Raw genomic sequence first — 19,835 nt, 5'->3', positions numbered from 1 at the left:
TTTTCTTTTAAGAGCACAAATTTTACTTATTATTTACTTTCACCTTATTTGCCTGTACTAAAATGGGTTGTACAACAGTTCAAACTCTTTAATCTTTTTAACTGTGCTATTTATTCTACTTAAAAAATCCAAACAACAAAAAACTCTACTTTTTATTAAAGTTTGACATTGTCAACTAGAATTTGTAGTCACTATTGATAGTGTAATTTGATACATTATTTATTTTGTTTCTCTGAAATGGTTTACTCTTTGCAAGAAAGAATTGAAATTGTAGGTTTATACTACCAAAATAATAATTGTGCAAGAGCTGCTGCTAGAATATTTAACGAATTACATGACGGAAGACATGCAACTCATAAGTATGTAATTCAACTGATGGAGAAATTTACCAAAACAGGGTCTGTTTGCAATAAAGTGCATAAGCGATAGGGACTCGTAAATAACGAAGCAATCCAAGTGGCAATTTTAGGGCAAGTCAGCTTAGAGGCTCAACAACCCCAATCGTTGTCAACAATAAGTAGAGCGATCGGTGTTTCATCTTCTACAGTTTTCCGAGTTCTACATAAATTCAAGTACCACCCATACAAAGTTAAGTTGGTGCACGAGTTGAATGAAGATAATTTTGATCGTCGTCTAGAGTTTTGCGAATCAATGACGCAAATTATCAATAACAATCCACAATTGTTAAACAATATTTGCTTTTCTGATGAATGCTCATGGTCATTAAATGGCTTAGTAAGTAGGCATAATTGTAGATATTGGGCTGAAAGTGATCCACATATTATGCGTGAATTCCATACACAACATCCCCAAAAGTTAAACGTTTGGTGTGGTATCCTAGGTGACCACATTGTCGGACCTTTCTTCATCAACGGAAATTTAAATGGTGAATCATATCTTGAGTTACTCAGGGAAGGGGTTGACCCACGTATTACAACAATAATAGAAAATGATGATAACCTTTCCGAAGATTTACTGGTATTTCAACAAGACGGAGCTCCCCCACACTATGCTATGCCTGTCCGACAATTTTTAAACGAAACATTCCCCGCTCGTTGGATAGGTAGAAGGGGGCAGATGATGGAGTGGCCACCTAGGTCACCGGATTTAACACCCCTAGACTTCTTTTTATGGGGGTATTTAAAAACCAAAGTTTATGCTACCCAACCAGAATCTCTGGATGATTTACGAGAGAGGATAGAAAATGAATGTCGACAATTAAATCCAGCCGTATTAAGCAATGTCAGAGAGGCATTTCAAAATAGATTATACCATTGTATGGAAGTGAATGGTACTCATTTTGAACACTTATTGTAACTTCATAATAAATAGCACAGTTAAAAAGATTAAAGAGTTTGAACTGTTGTACAACCCATTTTAGTACAGGCAAATAAGGTGAAAGTAAATAATAAGTAAAATTTGTGCTCTTAAAAGAAAAATTGTTTATCTCATAAACTAACCACTTTAACCTACAAGTATTATACATTTTTGAAATCAGCTCAAAGAGGAGTATCCAAATTTTACATAAAAAATATGAAAAGTAATTTAAAAAAATAAAGGGGATGCTGCTGGGGGTGAGGGGGTGGCTTTTCCAGTAAGTTTAAATAAGCCATAATGCTTGCCCCTTCCAACATAAATCGACGTGTTTTTGGATTTTTTCTAAATACCAGTATTACAAAAGTTATTAAAGGTGGATACTTTTATCTGAAAAGCACTGTATATGGCTGTTAATAAAATTTGAAAGGTTTCTTTCTTTATTCGAAAGTAATTGGAAAATTTAGTTTCATTTTTTTTCAACTGCGTAAAAAGAGTATGAAACGCACCATATTTTTCCCTCTGCAATAATATAGGATGCACCCGCAATGACCTTTTACGTTTACTATTTCTTTTTGTTTCTTTTGGTACAAAAAGTAAGCCAATACGAGTTTTTTTATTATTATTCATTTCAATCTTGCGTAATCTCTGACTACTATTAACTAGCGCATGTAAGACGGCAGTCCTAGGTAACGTCCATCCGGTAAAAAAATACAATAAAATATGTATAGAAGGATAGGCGTTTATTGACTGTACGTTATCCGGTGAAAAAAAAACGGACGCTATGAGTGATGTGAGGTTTACTTTTCAAATAATCAACATTTCGACACAATTTCACAACAAATTTGAACCGGATCGGGCAGTAACTGCAGGAAAGTCTACTTTTAATACAATTTTCCAAAAATCTGCAGAATCTTATCAAGAATTTTGAGGATTCGACATATATTTTGTTTCTAGCTCTCAAAATCTAAAAATCTGCTTTCAAACGTATCAGTTTCGTATTTAGAACAATTCATAGTTGACCCTATTTTGAAATCTTTGAGAGATTGAGAAAATGAATACTTCCTCCGTCTAAACTAATTAAAAACCAATTTTTCAAAGTAAATATAGCTGGAAGTGCGCAGTCGATCAGTTGAAAGCGTATAACTTAAAGGGAATTTCCACTGCTCACGCTGGTCATACAAAATTCATCCGTGGATCACAGAGCGGTTAGAAATTATGATTAAGCAATCAATAGTTCAAAGAATAAATTGAATACTTTCACATGCTTTTGAGTAAGAAGCTGCCATTACGGTTATGATTTTAATCCTTATAAAAATTTGTTCCGTTTATGTACTCTCATAAAAATATACGAGGGTTGCTACTCAAGATATGGCAACACTGATATGAATATGTCAAATCTGACATTGCCATCATGAAGTTTGACATTTTTAATAGTGAACGTACTCAGAACGTGTTGTCACACGAGTGCTATTTGAGTTGTTTACAGATACATTTATCATTGCAATGATTTTTTATGACTTTCGATGTGGATTAAAGCAATGTGCCAATCAACGTGCTTCGACTTTTGGCGATGAAACACCTTTTCTAACCACCGTGTTTCGCTGGTTTCCTGTATTTAAGTCGTTGCAGGATGAATACTTTGGCATTAGCTCCACTCGTATGCATTCAATATTACATGAACATTTGGCTGTCAAAAATATTTGTTCGTGCTGGATACCGCATGCTGAAAAAATCAATCACGATACTTCAAAGGACGTCTACAAGATCGTGCCGAGCGACGAATCATGGATCTATGGATATGAACCTGTTACCAAGCAACAATCCACTGCAGTATGTGTTTTTCAAAACGAGCCAAATCCAACAAATTTGAGCACGAAGCACTTTGAAACAAATGATCGCTTGTTTTTTGGACATGCTTCATTAGATTAGATTGGTCAATTGTGAATAGTACACATAATAGTACAAATAATCAGGGAAAACTATCACAGGAAACGTTTCATTCTCCTCTACGACAATGCCAGGTTTCACACATCAGTTCAAACATGTTTTTGAACAGTCAAAACATCGGATTGAAGGGTCATCCGTCGTACAGTTCTTGTTTGGCACCCAATGATTCCTTCGTATCCCCGTAGATCAAAAATAAAATGAGATGTGAACGTTTTTTACATCAGAAGAAGCGATCACACTTCAAATCACATGTTTTAGAGTTAACTCAATCGAAATGGAAAAAATGCTTCGACAATTGGTTCAAACGCATACAAAAGTGTATTTTGATCTTAATGGATAGTATTTTGAAAAGCCATAAAGCTATATGATACTATAAATAGTTGTTTTTATCTATCTATAGTAGCAACTCGTTATTCTCTGCGGTTTATCATCCTTGATTTTCATTGCCATTCTTAATATCTATAAAAGTCCATCAAAAAGAAAATCCCTCGATATCGAAGGTCTCCCTTGTGTAGCTCTTTTGAGTGTAATATGATTTTGGCTTGCAGGTAACTTGATCCTTGAATTTCACAAATGGGTTTTAAGCTTCAGACGAATCTATAGAGAGGCAAAGCGTAAAATTAACCTAATTTATTGCTTTAATAAGCTTGAATTTATGAAGGGTAGCGTGGAAGGAATTCTTGGAGGTACATTGATGTACGAATTTTGTAAGAAAATAAAAGCACTTTTCACTGTCAGTATTTGATGATATATTCAATTAACTAAATTGCCTTTTTAAAACTTTTTCTTTTCGCTCTATTGTGTTCAAGGAAGATATTAACGTATCACTCTAGAGGGTAATAATTAGACACAAAACAAAAGTAGAATCTCCGTTTGAAATATTACCATTCAACAACAGCCCATCTCGTGAAAAATATTTAAGGCATTAATATGAATTTTCAGTCAAACATTTGCATAATTTAGAATAGTAATAATCTTATATATTAAAAAAATTGATGATTTCCATTCCGAGTCCGTTCAGGCGTTCTACCCAACCGATTTGCTTAATTTTTTTTTTTTTTCAATGAAAGGTATTGATGCACAGATCAGCCATCAACCATCGGATTTCATCTAATTTTCACCATTCTCAAGTTATACTCAAATCGATTTCTCCCTGTACATTACTTGTGGGAGTTTTTCACATATACACGTTCTATCCTCAATATCTCAGGTTCTATTGAAGATAGAGACTTTGTTTTGGTTTAAGAACACTCGCTGAAACATCTTCTTTCTTTTCAATTTTTGAACACTTGAATCGGTTGAGTTGGAGAGGAGCTAGGCGCGGACATTCAATGTGGAGTTATGGATTTTTGTAGGTTTTCGGCAATTTTTCTACATTCAAAGATCTATATCTCAGGTTCTAATATAGCTACAGAGCTCGTTTTGCTTTAAGAACACTCGCTGAAACATCTTCTTTCTTTTCAATTTTTGAACACTTGAATCGGTTGAGTTGGAGAGGAGCTAGGCGCGGACATTCAATGTGGAGTTATGGATTTTTGTAGGTTTTCGGCAATTTTTCTACATTCAAAGATCTATATCTCAGGTTCTAATATAGCTACAGAGCTCGTTTTGGTTTAAGAACACTCGCTGAAACACCTTCTTTCTTTTCAATTTTTGAACTCTTAAATCGGTTGTGTTGGAGAGGAGCTAGGCGCGGACATTCAATGTGGAGTTATGGATTTTTGTAGGTTTTTGGCAATTTTTCTACATTCAAAGATCTATATCTCAGGTTCTAATATAGCTACAGAGCTCGTTTTGGTTTAAGAACACTCGCTGAAACACCTTCTTTCTTTTCAATTTTTGAACTCTTAAATCGGTTGTGTTGGAGAGGAGCTAGGCGCGGACATTCAATGTGGAGTTATGGATTTTTGTAGGTTTTTGGCAATTTTTCTACATTCAAAGATCTATATCTCAGGTTCTAATATAGCTACAGAGCTCGTTTTGCTTTAAGAACACTCGCTGAAACATCTTCTTTCTTTTCAATTTTTGAACACTTGAATCGGTTGAGTTGGAGAGGAGCTAGGCGCGGACATTCAATGTGGAGTTATGGATTTTTGTAGGTTTTCGGCAATTTTTCTACATTCAAAGATCTATATCTCAGGTTCTAATATAGCTACAGAGCTCGTTTTGCTTTAAGAACACTCGCTGAAACATCTTCTTTCTTTTCAATTTTTGAACACTTGAATCGGTTGAGTTGGAGAGGAGCTAGGCGCGGACATTCAATGTGGAGTTATGGATTTTTGTAGGTTTTCGGCAATTTTTCTACATTCAAAGATCTATATCTCAGGTTCTAATATAGCTACAGAGCTCGTTTTGCTTTAAGAACACTCGCTGAAACATCTTCTTTCTTTTCAATTTTTGAACACTTGAATCGGTTGAGTTGGAGAGGAGCTAGGCGCGGACATTCAATGTGGAGTTATGGATTTTTGTAGGTTTTCGGCAATTTTTCTACATTCAAAGATCTATATCTCAGGTTCTAATATAGCTACAGAGCTCGTTTTGGTTTAAGAACACTCGCTGAAACACCTTCTTTCTTTTCAATTTTTGAACTCTTAAATCGGTTGTGTTGGAGAGGAGCTAGGCGCGGACATTCAATGTGGAGTTATGGATTTTTGTAGGTTTTTGGCAATTTTTCTACATTCAAAGATCTATATCTCAGGTTCTAATATAGCTACAGAGCTCGTTTTGGTTTAAGAACACTCGCTGAAACACCTTCTTTCTTTTCAATTTTTGAACTCTTAAATCGGTTGTGTTGGAGAGGAGCTAGGCGCGGACATTCAATGTGGAGTTATGGATTTTTGTAGGTTTTTGGCAATTTTTCTACATTCAAAGATCTATATCTCAGGTTCTAATATAGCTACAGAGCTCGTTTTGCTTTAAGAACACTCGCTGAAACATCTTCTTTCTTTTCAATTTTTGAACACTTGAATCGGTTGAGTTGGAGAGGAGCTAGGCGCGGACATTCAATGTGGAGTTATGGATTTTTGTAGGTTTTCGGCAATTTTTCTACATTCAAAGATCTATATCTCAGGTTCTAATATAGCTACAGAGCTCGTTTTGCTTTAAGAACACTCGCTGAAACATCTTCTTTCTTTTCAATTTTTGAACACTTGAATCGGTTGAGTTGGAGAGGAGCTAGGCGCGGACATTCAATGTGGAGTTATGGATTTTTGTAGGTTTTCGGCAATTTTTCTACATTCAAAGATCTATATCTCAGGTTCTAATATAGCTACAGAGCTCGTTTTGCTTTAAGAACACTCGCTGAAACATCTTCTTTCTTTTCAATTTTTGAACACTTGAATCGGTTGAGTTGGAGAGGAGCTAGGCGCGGACATTCAATGTGGAGTTATGGATTTTTGTAGGTTTTCGGCAATTTTTCTACATTCAAAGATCTATATCTCAGGTTCTAATATAGCTACAGAGCTCGTTTTGCTTTAAGAACACTCGCTGAAACATCTTCTTTCTTTTCAATTTTTGAACACTTGAATCGGTTGAGTTGGAGAGGAGCTAGGCGCGGACATTCAATGTGGAGTTATGGATTTTTGTAGGTTTTCGGCAATTTTTCTACATTCAAAGATCTATATCTCAGGTTCTAATATAGCTACAGAGCTCGTTTTGCTTTAAGAACACTCGCTGAAACATCTTCTTTCTTTTCAATTTTTGAACACTTGAATCGGTTGAGTTGGAGAGGAGCTAGGCGCGGACATTCAATGTGGAGTTATGGATTTTTGTAGGTTTTCGGCAATTTTTCTACATTCAAAGATCTATATCTCAGGTTCTAATATAGCTACAGAGCTCGTTTTGCTTTAAGAACACTCGCTGAAACATCTTCTTTCTTTTCAATTTTTGAACTCTTGAATCGGTTGAGTTGGAGAGGAGCTAGGCGCGGACATTCAATGTGGAGTTATGGATTTTTGTAGGTTTTCGGCAATTTTTCTACATTCAAAGATCTATATCTCAGGTTCTAATATAGCTACAGAGCTCGTTTTGCTTTAAGAACACTCGCTGAAACATCTTCTTTCTTTTCAATTTTTGAACACTTGAATCGGTTGAGTTGGAGAGGAGCTAGGCGCGGACATTCAATGTGGAGTTATGGATTTTTGTAGGTTTTCGGCAATTTTTCTACATTCAAAGATCTATATCTCAGGTTCTAATATAGCTACAGAGCTCGTTTTGCTTTAAGAACACTCACTGAAACACCTTCTTTCTTTTGAGTTTTTGAACTCTTAAATCGGTTGTGTTGGAGAGGAGCTAGGCGCGGACATTCAATGTGGAGTTATGGATTTTTGTAGGTTTTTGGCAATTTTTCTACATTCAAAGATCTATATCTCAGGTTCTAATATAGCTACAGAGCTCGTTTTGCTTTAAGAACACTCACTGAAACACCTTCTTTCTTTTGAGTTTTTGAACTCTTAAATCGGTTGTGTTGGAGAGGAGCTAGGCGCGGACATTCAATGTGGAGTTATGGATTTTTGTAGGTTTTTGGCAATTTTTCTACATTCAAAGATCTATATCTCAGGTTCTAATATAGCTACAGAGCTCTTTTTGCTTTAAGAACACTCGCTGAAACATCTTCTTTCTTTTGAGTTTTTGAACACTTGAATCGGTTGAGTTGGAGAGGAGCTAGGCGCGGACATTCAATGTGGAGTTATGGATTTTTGTAGGTTTTTGGCAATTTTTCTACATACAAAGTTCGTTCTTTTCTATTATAATGATTTCTGAAACTTATTTAATGGATTCGATGCGAGCGAAGCCGCGGGTAAAAGCTAGTTCATTGTTATAAACATTTATAACAACTTGTTGTTGTTTGTCAAAATTAATATTAGCACGAAATGTTTTATTTATTTTAGAGTTGCCGTTAATAGTAAAGACTAAGGATATGTAGTAGGTTGTTTGTTCTTGCAAACTTGACCAATTCTTTTCAAAATTTGGTATGAACGACAGAATAATAAAATGTACACAATCCGGAGCTTAAAAAGGTCATTTCAAGTATTATTACAGAATAATCTCAATATTACCTAAAATTATCATAAATGTACCTGAGCTAATAAAAGTTTTCTAGCTTCCATTGATCTTTTATAACCAGAATAATAGAAGAAGGTTTGGATTGTTTAGGTGTCCTATGTATTAAAGACTACATAAGGTGTCATAAGATCTATAAGTACCTGTTCATCAGGTGTAAACATTTTGTTTTGCTAAGAATCTCTTATCGACAAATTTCATCGATATTAGATTTTTCCGAATAGTGTGGAATCTATTATGAATTCTAGTGTGATTATGAATAATTTGAAAGGTCCTCCTAAACGACAAAAAGTTTGTCTTTAACCTCTCCACTAACACTTGATTGATTATTGTATAGAAGATAGAAAAGTGTTGTTTTTAAATATTTTCAGGCACTTTTTTAAATTTTTCTCTCCGTAAAAACCATACTTCATGAATATTAAAAAAACAGAATTAGGGATATCGGTTCAGCTATTGTATAAACAAATGTATGTTTTTAGTATTTGTTATCAATTAGATCATGTCGACTCCTAATTATAAAAACTAATCTTCGATATTTGATAATTTACATAAAGATATCCAATAGATTAAAATACCGCGTTGAAGCTACTGATCTAGTAGTTCGTTACATCCTATCATCTCTATGGTAGTCAAGTTTGGTTAGATCTAAATTTGATTAGTCTTTGAACTAAGGCAAAATGAAGGTAGTTACTACAAGGAAACTATGCTAATTTACGACAGTCAGTTGAAAAACGACCAATACGGCGGACAAATTACAGGGTAAGACATGCCCGGATCTCAAGGAATCATATAATATATTATTCAAATGTCATCGGAAATCCTCCGGGAATTGTTTTGTGAATAATGGTGAACTTATTTTATATAGCGAAATTGAATTGAATACAAAGGACATATGATATTATCATCATTCTATATTAAAACAGTGACCCGTTTTGTTTTCGCACAGGTGTAATTTATATAAAAAAGGCCGAAATGTATAGTTACTGTATTCCTAACGGGTGACAAATGGAAAGTCATTATACCGTTTTTCACAGTAGTTATTAAATTATTTAATGACATTTGACCACTACAAAAAAATTGCAAAGATGCGGAACGCAAAAAATTAAAATTTATATTCCTCGCATAATCTCTTGATAGTTACAATGATAAACGAAAACGTTCGTTAAAAAGTCACAAAATTAACGTTAAAATAATAAAAACTGGAAGTTTTTATGGTACATGAATACATTTCGTTTACTTTGTACGTGAGAGTTAGAGAATTAAATTAATGTTACACGGCTCAAAATCAGATGCCTTTAAAACTTTTATAGTCTCTAGGAACAAAAAAACCTACGAAATTTATTTTGTTCAATGTTGAAAAATAAAATTAGCGGACTGATACCTTTAAATTATACCTGGTTATTTAGTACTTTAGCTTCAGAAATTGTTTCCTTTGTATCTATTTATACCCAAATGTCAATACGTCTATGCTATGTCTTTTACACAGTTATGTAAGTGATTATATAGGTCAGAAACTTTGTGAAGGTAACAAGGCATTAAAAATGTGCTTTAATAAGCATTTGGGTCAATCCACAACAAAGACTGCTTCACCCTTTCCAATATTTTTTTTCAATAATTTCTATATGCCTTGAAAAGTGAATAAGGGTCTTATTGAATTTTCAAGTTTGAATTTATTACAATGAAAACTGAATAATATAAGTAACCAATTTTATTATTACTACAATTATGAACGGAAAGGTTTCTTGAAATTACAAACAAGTTTATGATGAAAACGAATATCACATTTCGTTCTAGAATATCTGATTTCTTCTCGAACACCCGCCGTACTTATCAGATTTAGCACGGTGCGACTTTTTTTGTTTCCGAAGATGAAATCTGCTTTGAAAGCGACCTGATTTGAGTCAATGGTTACATGACAAGATCTGTAACTTAAACATAAAATTGTTTATAACAAAATAGCGGATTGTATCTGAAACACTCGAAAAGAAAATCATAGTAAATGATAATGAAAATGACAAAGTGGATGTGACTTCGATAAAGGAAAAACATAGCAAAAGTTGTAATAGAAGAGGAAGAGAAATGATGCATCAAGAAGAGGTGTTGTATTAGCGTCAGCTTCGATCTTCATCATTGAAAAAATGGATAATATTTTATCTTGTTTGATTTTTGTTGACTACCACTTCTTATAAACTAATTTTTGATTGTTCATAGTTGATTACATTCAATTTTATTTTAGAATAGGCTTGTTATTATATTTGAACATGCATTTATTAAAGTATAGGCTAAAAAAATAATTACTCAACGTATTGTTGAAATAAAAGATATGATGATTAGGTAATTAAATGAAGATTATTTTTTAAAAATAACATCTAAATGACGGCCCCCTCGAAAACGGCACTCCTCTAAACGCGAACGCAGATTTTTGAAAACTCTTGTAAATAAATCTGGGGAGATTGCTGCCATTTCCTGACGGATATTTTCCTTCACCTGACTTATGTCCCTCGGATTGTTCATGTAGACTTCATGTTTGAGGTGTCTTCACAAAAAAAATCAAGAGGCGTCAAGTCAGGGCTACGTAGGGGCCAAGGGATATCACCTGCTTTGGAAATTAGTCTTGCATGAAACATATGTCTCACAGCCGCCATAGATGTGTGACAGGTCGTTCCGACTTGTTGGAACCAAGTTCTCGAATTCAAATATTCCTCTTACATCGCAACATAGTGGTCGGTGTTAACGATGATGTTTCGTCCTCGTAAATCTTCAAGGAAGTAAGGGCCAATAATTCGATTGCTTGAAATTGCTGCCCATACCGTTACTTTCGGACTACGCAGTGGTTTTTGATGTTTCATTTTTGGATTTTTTTGGTTAGATTAGATATTTTGGAATAACGAAAATTTCGTCAGTTTACGAACCCATTTATATGAAGCTTCATCTGAAAAAAGGATGTTGTCAAAAATGGAAAATCGACTAAGTATTTCTACAGCAAATGCCAACTTTGCTCCAAAGTCGGTATCTTTTAATTCCTGTGTTAACTGGAGCTTATAAGGTTGCAATTTAAGATCCAACTTAAAAATTCGTTGTAAACTTCGTCGCGACAAGTTTAAAGCCCCCGATCATTTCCGAGTTGAAACAAGCGGATTTTCTCGTACTCCTATCAATATTGTCTGTGGTCCTATACCCATATTTTAATTAAATTTGCACTCGGAGCTTCATTATTCATTAATGTGTCTTAATTCATATTCTGAACGATACAGTCGTCTTGTCAAGACGTTTGAACGACCGTTCTCATAAAACGTGCGAACACAAAAAACGCGACGCTTTCTGTCGAAGTAACTAAAATAACTAAAACTTCACGAGTTCAACTATCCAACCACGCTTGACTCCCCCCGCCCACGCACCGTTTATCTCGCGAAAAAAGATGTGCACGTTTTATTGCGCCACTCTGTATATTTTGATTTTATGATTAAAGTACTGTTGAGAACAATTATCCCATTAGGTAATGGAGAAAAATTGTATATATTAGAAATGAACCAGTCGAAAGAACGGTATAAAGTCGTTAAAACTATAAAAAAATTTGCAATAAATCCATATAAGGCAATATTCGAAACTGTATGGTTTTAAAAGGCAGTGATTCACGTTGAAATGTATTTCTATAAAAGAATATCAACTATATATGTAATAAATTCCCTTATTCTTCTTTTCTAGTATCTACAACATAATCAGTATACGTTAATTTTGCGGAATAAAGAAAGGATAATGAAAAAGTGAAGTATACAATGGAAACTAAGGTGGAGAGTACATAACCCTGCATGTTATGTATGTTAAATAGTTAAGAAATATTTGCAATAGCTACATACCGATTTTGTCGATGATTACATAGATATACAGGCTTGTAAAATATTCGCAAAAACGCTCGATAAAAGTAAACATTTTGTGGCAATTAAAATTTAAAATTTCTATTATTCATAGTTTTTCAAATAATAAATTAACTGTATTATATGTTTGTAAGGTGGTAAAAGTCTATCGTTGCAACAATTTTCACTTTTTTGCAGTGAAATCATCTTCTTTATCCAAACAAAGATACAGCCGTCCTCAACTAATTTGTTGTGTATTGAGGATAACTTTTTGCATACAGTTTTATCGCCTTCCTTGATACGTATCGAGTAAACAAAAGTAGAATTCTTTCCACGCCCTTGGTCGCTTTCTCGCGGCTCTCGACATTTTTACTAAGCAACGTAGAAATATATTCTGTTTACTAAATTCAGCTAATTTCCAAAACGATTTGAAAAACTTGGATAAATCTTCCGGGTTGAAGCTGCTAGCACATTTTCTGTTCAATTTGCAATCAAAATTTGGATCAAATGTTTTAGCAGGAATACATCTTCCTTTCTCGGTTTTTCCACTATTTCCCAAAACTTTCGTTTATTTTTTGTCCAGCTGGCCTCGTTTCTGGATCTTTTTCTACCTGGTTTGTCATTTTCAGAAAGCAAATAAAAAAGAATTTATGTTGAGTGACATCTCACTATTGAAGTTAGCTACTACATCGTTCGAACGCACCAACTGGGCTAATGGAAGTTCGTCTTCAGGCTCCCAATCTGAAAAGAGATAATAATAATTGTTTTATTACGTAAATAATCCTAAACATACTTATTTTAGACGTCGGAAATTATAACCTTAAAATGTTTTATTTTTCCAAAATTTTTTATTATTATTGTTGCAAATATTAGCTCAATATCATTGCTATTATCCTAACTTACCGTCAGAATTCATTTTAACACTCAGAAATCATTCAAAGTGAGCAATAAAAAGTCAAAACAATTAAAATCCTGGCGATAAGGCACGCGGGAATATTGTCAAAATAGAACTGATGGACTTGGTTTACTGTAGCACCGAACACTTTTAATAAATTGTCACTGTAGTAGTGGTATTATCGCCATCTGTCAATAAAATGGTGATACTGGACTTGGTCCACTGCAGTACAGAAAATTTATATGAATAACACTTCTTTTGGTTAGGTTATAAGGTGAAAAAATCCAATTCATGGACTTGGTACACTTCAGCTTTGAGCCCCTCAATTGAGGGTTCAGACACAGAATTTGAAATAGTTGAAATAGTGAACTATAGGCTCAGGGCATAATTTTTGATTGAACTAAAATAGATATAAATAAATAACCACGTATACCTACAAAACTAATTCATCACTCCGTATCATTTCTATTATATGGATCTGAAATCTAATCTTACGTGTGAACGTCTAATATTTCATACCATACCTACCCATAAATATAACCCATAAAAATTTGTATTGGTCGAGATGTCACAATTACATTCGTAAAAATAGTTCATGGCCGGATGTAGGTTCGTCAAAATTAATGTCGCGATGTTACATCGTTTTTTTTATAACTGAAATTTCATTAATACACAAGTGTCAGATAACATGGCAAAACACTGACAATTTTCATGAGTTGTAGCGAGTTGAAAGAGATAACCAAATAGAGTCTATAAAATATAATAATTTGCATATTACTTTTTCAATGACTTTTATAGTTTTGAACGTGTAGGGTCTGTTTACTGTCTTAAGTGTTTTATAGATAATTCATTTGAATTCCACGCTATTTCTTTAATTTTTGATAAAAATTCTGTATTTATATATTGATAAAACGTATATTCCCGAATATATACCGTATATGCAAATGTGAATTTTGTCGTGAAATGCGCTACGTAGGGTTAAAATAATATTGTGAATGTCCATAATCCTCCTCTTTTACAAAACCGAAGGTAAAAACAATCGACTGCCAATCTAGAATATTGAAATGGAGAGAAAATATACTCAGCGGAGTGATGACGATCTCGTTGTGGTTAACTTTCGTCCACTCCTTCATGGTAACCACAACAAGCAGAAGAAAGATTAGTGACCATGTTCTGAGGTGCCCAAGAACTCCTCAACCAAAACAGTCACTGGATTAGCATATAGTTTGATATTACCTTCGATTCATAACCGGAAAAAGAATGAGAATAACTGAATATCACGTTAAAATGATAACAGATTGAACATGATTCCACCTCGAAATAATTTGATGTTATACTCTATTGTATAACTAAGTTGGAATTCATACTGAATACACTGTTTTCACCATCACTACACCAACACTCAAAATTACACTGTCTAACGCGCGTTTTGATAACCAAGTTACCGTTTTCAGAGACCGAAGGTGAACTAAAACCTAATAATTTCACTTACCTGTTTTATATCAAATTCTCCTACCAATGAACCTTCTCCCGCAAAAATTAATTCCAGCGGAAGAACCTCTTTGGCGGGAATCTTCACATTCATTCCTTTACTACTAAACTATAGAGTGGAGTATAAAGATAAAATATCAAATTTGGAAAAGAGTGGTTTATATGAAATTAGCTGTGGCGGAAAGTATATTGGGAACACTAAGAGATCAGTTATCGTGCGATTTAAAGAGCACACAGCTTATTTAAAATACGGACGAATCAGAAAATCAGGTATTTCCGACCACAATCATAACATATATATTAATAATGTAAAATTGTTAGAAAATGTATCCAATAATAAATTGTTGGATGCAAGAGTAGCTAAAATAGGGACAAAGGGTCGTTAATGAATGGACTTAATTTTTGCAGGAGCAAGTTTATTTGTTGAAAAATTTAATATAAAACAGGTAAGTGAGGTTATTAGGTTTTAGTTTATCTTCAGTCTCCGAAGACGATAACTGTGTTGATGTGGTTGTGGTGTAAACAGTGTATTCAGTACTCTATTGTATTTTTTCCTATAAACAGAAAATTCAATACAAAAAGTTTCATCAAAGATTATTATGTGTATATAGAGTCTACTGCTCATTTTATCTTTAATATTTCAGTTCTAATACGGAAAATATGCAATGGATGCTTGAAATTGACAAAAATAATATCATTATAATTGTTTTCTCAAAATGGTTGCGCCACTGAAATTGAGAGAGACACGAAAGTGGATAAGAAGACCAACCAGTCGAATTGCTACTTAAGTTTTGGCAACTTAAGATATAACTTTAAGATATGGCAACACTGATCTGAATATGTCAAATCTGACATTACCATCATGAAATTTGACGTTTTCAATGGTGAACGTACCCAGATCGTTTCGACTTTTGGTGATGAAGCACCATTTCAAACCATCATATATCGCTAGTTTTCTGAATTCAATCGTGGTCGCACTTCGCTACAAGATGAAATCGTCCATAATCTGCTGCTATGCCAGAAAACATCAATATATGTGACATACCGTGAGATTGAGGCATATTTGGGCATTAGTTTCACTCGCATACATTGAATATTGCATGAACATTTGGCTGTCAAGAAGATTTGTTGGCGTTGGATTCCACATAATTTGAAGATCGTTCATAATAAAGCTCGTATCGATTGGTGCAAACAGATGCTGAAAAAATTCAATCGACGTCTATAAGATCGTGATAGGCGACGAATCATGGATCTATGCAATGAACCCTGAACCCAATAACTATCGACTGTATGGGTCTTTCAAGTCGAGCAAAATCCAACAAAAGTTATTCGCGCACGAAGCACTTCCTAGCAAAGGGGGAGAGCAATCGCAGGAGACGAATTATTATCCTCCACAAACACGTTTTTATACAGTCAAAATATCGAATTGATGGGTCATCCGCGGTACACTCTTCGTTTGGCACCCAATGGTTTCTTCGTATTTCCGCAGATCAAAGATAAATTATGATGCCAACGTTTTTCTACGACTGATGACTGAATGCATTCAAATTACATGTTTTCGAGGCACCTCAATCGACAATTGGTTCAAACGTATGCGAAAATATATGGTTCTTAATGAAAAATGTTTTGAAAAACAATTAAGCCATATCCAATTGCAGATATTTGTTTTTATTAGTCTATCACTAAACTTAAGTGACAACCCTCGTATAAAAAACATTATTTCAACTGCTGAGATTTACATATTTTGTTCCGTACACTAAAAGTTTAATATGAGAATTATTAACGAAAATATCAAAAATGGCTATAAAAAATATTTTGTCATGCCTTCCGTTGGACAAAGGTGTTCTCGCTATCAATTATTTTACTTTAAGTGAAATGAAAGGAATTAGAATGAAATAAGAAAATATTCAATTATTAGAAATTTTCCGATTTGTCTGTTAAACATTTTCGACTAAATCCTTTACCAATAACATTATTTTGTTTCAGGAGACAACAAAGTAATACAACATGGCATGGCAGTCCCATTGCCGGTACCCAAAGTCCAAAAGCTACTCCAGAGAGGCTAAAAGGCGCTACTCCGGACCTATTCGAACTTCTCGAAAAAGCTCAAAGATCCAGAATCGATGACCAAAGATGCATGCTACCTGCTTATTTTAACCAGGTGAGTACAATTTCTAGTATAATCCACGAAAACAAATTGAATATTTTGTATATTAATTTTTTTTTATTTATTTTATATATTTCTTATAAACATTATAAAAATCAAAACATAACACCTTAGATTGCATAATTATTAATTACTTAAAAATAGCAGAGGAAAAGTATTAATCAAAAGCTTGTTTTAACATTTTTTCAAGAGTCAATGAAAACAGTGAAAGTGATGTAGCACATTAGGCATGATTAAAAAATATGTTAATATTTACATAATGATTTATAATTTAGTAAAACGTATTTAATTGACTATATTTTTTTTGATATTTTGATAAAATAAAACTGCAAAATAGACAATCCGCTTCTATAATGCCGCTCTTCAAAGCAACAATCTGCAAATCGCTTTTTTGGTCTTTGCTACACTTTTCTTCATCGGCCGTTACCATGGAGGCATATTCTGCCCTCTTCTGAGAACAGAACAGATCCCCATTCAATTCAGATGATCCTGTGCAAAACGCAGGCGTGCTTACCGATGAACTGGAGTAGGTTTTGGACAAATCGCAGGTGTTTTAGGTGTTTTAGGGGTCAGATTATCTTCCTACATTCTTCGACTTACGGACTACTGACTACTAGTCACTTTTCGTACCTCACGGAGAGGTTGTAAATCGCCTTCTACCGTTTCCATGTCGCCTATGAAAAGATCCAGTTTCCTCATAACGCTGGCACATTCTTCGAAGCGCTGCACGGATCCTATCCAATTGTCTAGCAACAGCCAAGTTCATTTTCAATTAAAGCAATAACTTGGGCGGCTTTTATATGGTGTAGTATGTGCAAATTTTTGTTGCAAACGCAATAATTTGTTATTTTCGTTACAATCACCACACGTTTCATTTGTTTAGCGCATATAAACAATAAGCATTGCTCATAAATCTATACTCACAATAAAGCATATTAAATTGTCTTTCAAACAGCATATTTTTTTTGATTTGATGAATTATTTGAAAAAATATATATTTAAAGTCGAAAGTTTACAGTTGACCGATTTCTATACATGCAAGTTCAGTATTCATGCAACACTTTTGAAGATTCTCTGAAATTCCCCTGGGATCTCGCGTATTTTGAACATCCTTATCCATTTCTTTAGAATTGAATGAAACTGTATTTAATTTTGATAACCAGCTGTTCTCATTTAATATTTATATAATCTGGAATTCATATAAGCTACTATTATTTTTGCTTGATCAATATCAAAGACTTTTCGAAGAAATCGAAGCATACGGTAAAATACGCGGAGGTGTCTTTTGTAACAAAAACAGTCCCTCATTCGGATGAAGTTTCTGTGCCTTTTTCGTTTTAAGTGGTTGAAAAAATTTCAATTTTGAAATTGAAGAAATTGAAACAGAATTTACAGCTCCTGAAGCACCGTATTTGATTAACAAATTGAGGATTAATTTGCCCAAAGAAAAAGTTGAAGAATCTCTGAAATTCCCCTGGAATCTCGAGTATTTTTAACTTCCTTAACCATTTGTTTAGAATTAAATGAAACTCTATTTAATTTTAATAACATGCTGTTTTCATTTTATATTTATGTAATCTGGAACTCAATATACAAATGAATTTCCTTGTATATTATCATCAGACATTTAAGTTTATTCACTCATCTGTAAAGAAAAACAAAACTGTACATCACCTAAAATAACTCAATGTATATAGATCCCGATGTATAAAATTACGTATACAATTTTCTTTATCATCTTGTCATCTTGTTTTCGTTCCCATCTCTAATTTCTATGCATAAATTAATTATTGTTTATTCAATATCGGAATTAGATAACAGTTAATGAAAGTAGATCTCTTTAATAAATTATAGATAGAAAGTTATTAATAATCTATCCGAAAATCAATGGGAAAACCTCTATTTACTTTGTTACATCAGAGAAATAAATCTTATCTGATAAAATATATAAATAACCGTAAAATGAATGAAGATAGAACAAACTTAATGACACGTGTACCATAAAACAATTTGTTTAAAACACTAAGCAACACTCAAAGTTACTCGAATCAAATATGTTGTATAGTTTATTGATAGCGCCTCAAAAGTTACCAGAAAAAATCAAGTTTTTGTTATTTACGTATAAATTGTCACTTTTTCGTTAAATTCTGTAAGTAGCTCAGAGTTATTATCAATTATTTTCACCTGGAAGTTAGTTGTCATATGAATCGTGTAAAATATCACGCAAATTGTTAATTCTCACTTATTTTATTATATTTGGCGGTGAATAGATACGAGTACCTAAAAGCCAAGAAAAGGCTATCACACCTTTAGTTAAGTAATGTTATCATGCATATTTCAAACTACAACACATCTACTGTGTCTCATATCACAGAAATTTGACCGGTTGGTTTGATAGACATAATCAGCAACGCTCCTTGGTGATATCCACTAATCACAGCTACTATTATTTTTAGTTGACCAATATCAAAGACTTTTGATACTCCTGTGTCTTCGCACAGGTTTATAGTGTTGGACAAATTTCACTTTTGAAAACGAAGAAATTGAAACAGAATTTACAGCTCCTGGAAATCCTCAAGCACCGCATTTAGTTAACCAATTGAGGATTAATGAACTCATAAGAGATTTCGATTTGCCCGAAGAAAACGCTGAAATGATAACTTCAAGACTGGAACAGTGGAATCTGTTTAAGACGTCGTAAACGTCACAGTTCATATGTTGATTTGTTTGCTAAAGAGAAGGACCTAGTGTACTGTAATGACATTGAGGACTTGATGTTAAAACTGGGTTATGAGAATTGGTCAGAGGAATAGAGACTCTTCGTTGATTCCTAAAAGTCAAATTTAAAGGCTGTACTGCTTCATAACGAAAACGAATTTCCATCTCTACCGTTAGCTTACGGAGCTCATTTCAAAGAAACACTATAAAACTATGTTAGAAAAAATAGAATATAGCAAACACCAATGGTTAATCTGTGCAGATTTGGTAGTTATTGTTTTGGTTGTAGTACGCTATTTATGCGAGTGGCCGTCAAGAACTTACGTTCCTGGGCAAAAAATGTGAACAGTGAACCTCTAGTTAACCCCAAAAATATGATATTAGC

General features: G+C 33.7%; 1 protein-coding gene across 3 annotated transcripts in view; it reads left to right on the top strand.

Moving 5' to 3' along the window:
- LOC130897384 (rap1 GTPase-activating protein 1) overlaps positions 1 to 19,835 on the top strand; it is an 848,316-nt gene that overhangs the window by 455,872 nt on the left and 372,609 nt on the right. For all 3 annotated transcript variants that reach the window (XM_057806214.1, XM_057806216.1, XM_057806215.1), the window contains one exon: positions 16,552 to 16,726. In XM_057806214.1, the coding sequence (XP_057662197.1) occupies positions 16,552 to 16,726 (175 nt within the window). The remainder of the gene's footprint in view (positions 1 to 16,551; positions 16,727 to 19,835) is intronic.

This window comes from Diorhabda carinulata, chromosome 8, assembly GCF_026250575.1.
Source record: "Diorhabda carinulata isolate Delta chromosome 8, icDioCari1.1, whole genome shotgun sequence".
Taxonomy (NCBI): domain Eukaryota; kingdom Metazoa; phylum Arthropoda; class Insecta; order Coleoptera; family Chrysomelidae; genus Diorhabda; species Diorhabda carinulata.
The sequence above is the reverse complement of the archived record's forward strand: the minus strand, read 5'-3'. Positions and strand labels throughout refer to the sequence as shown.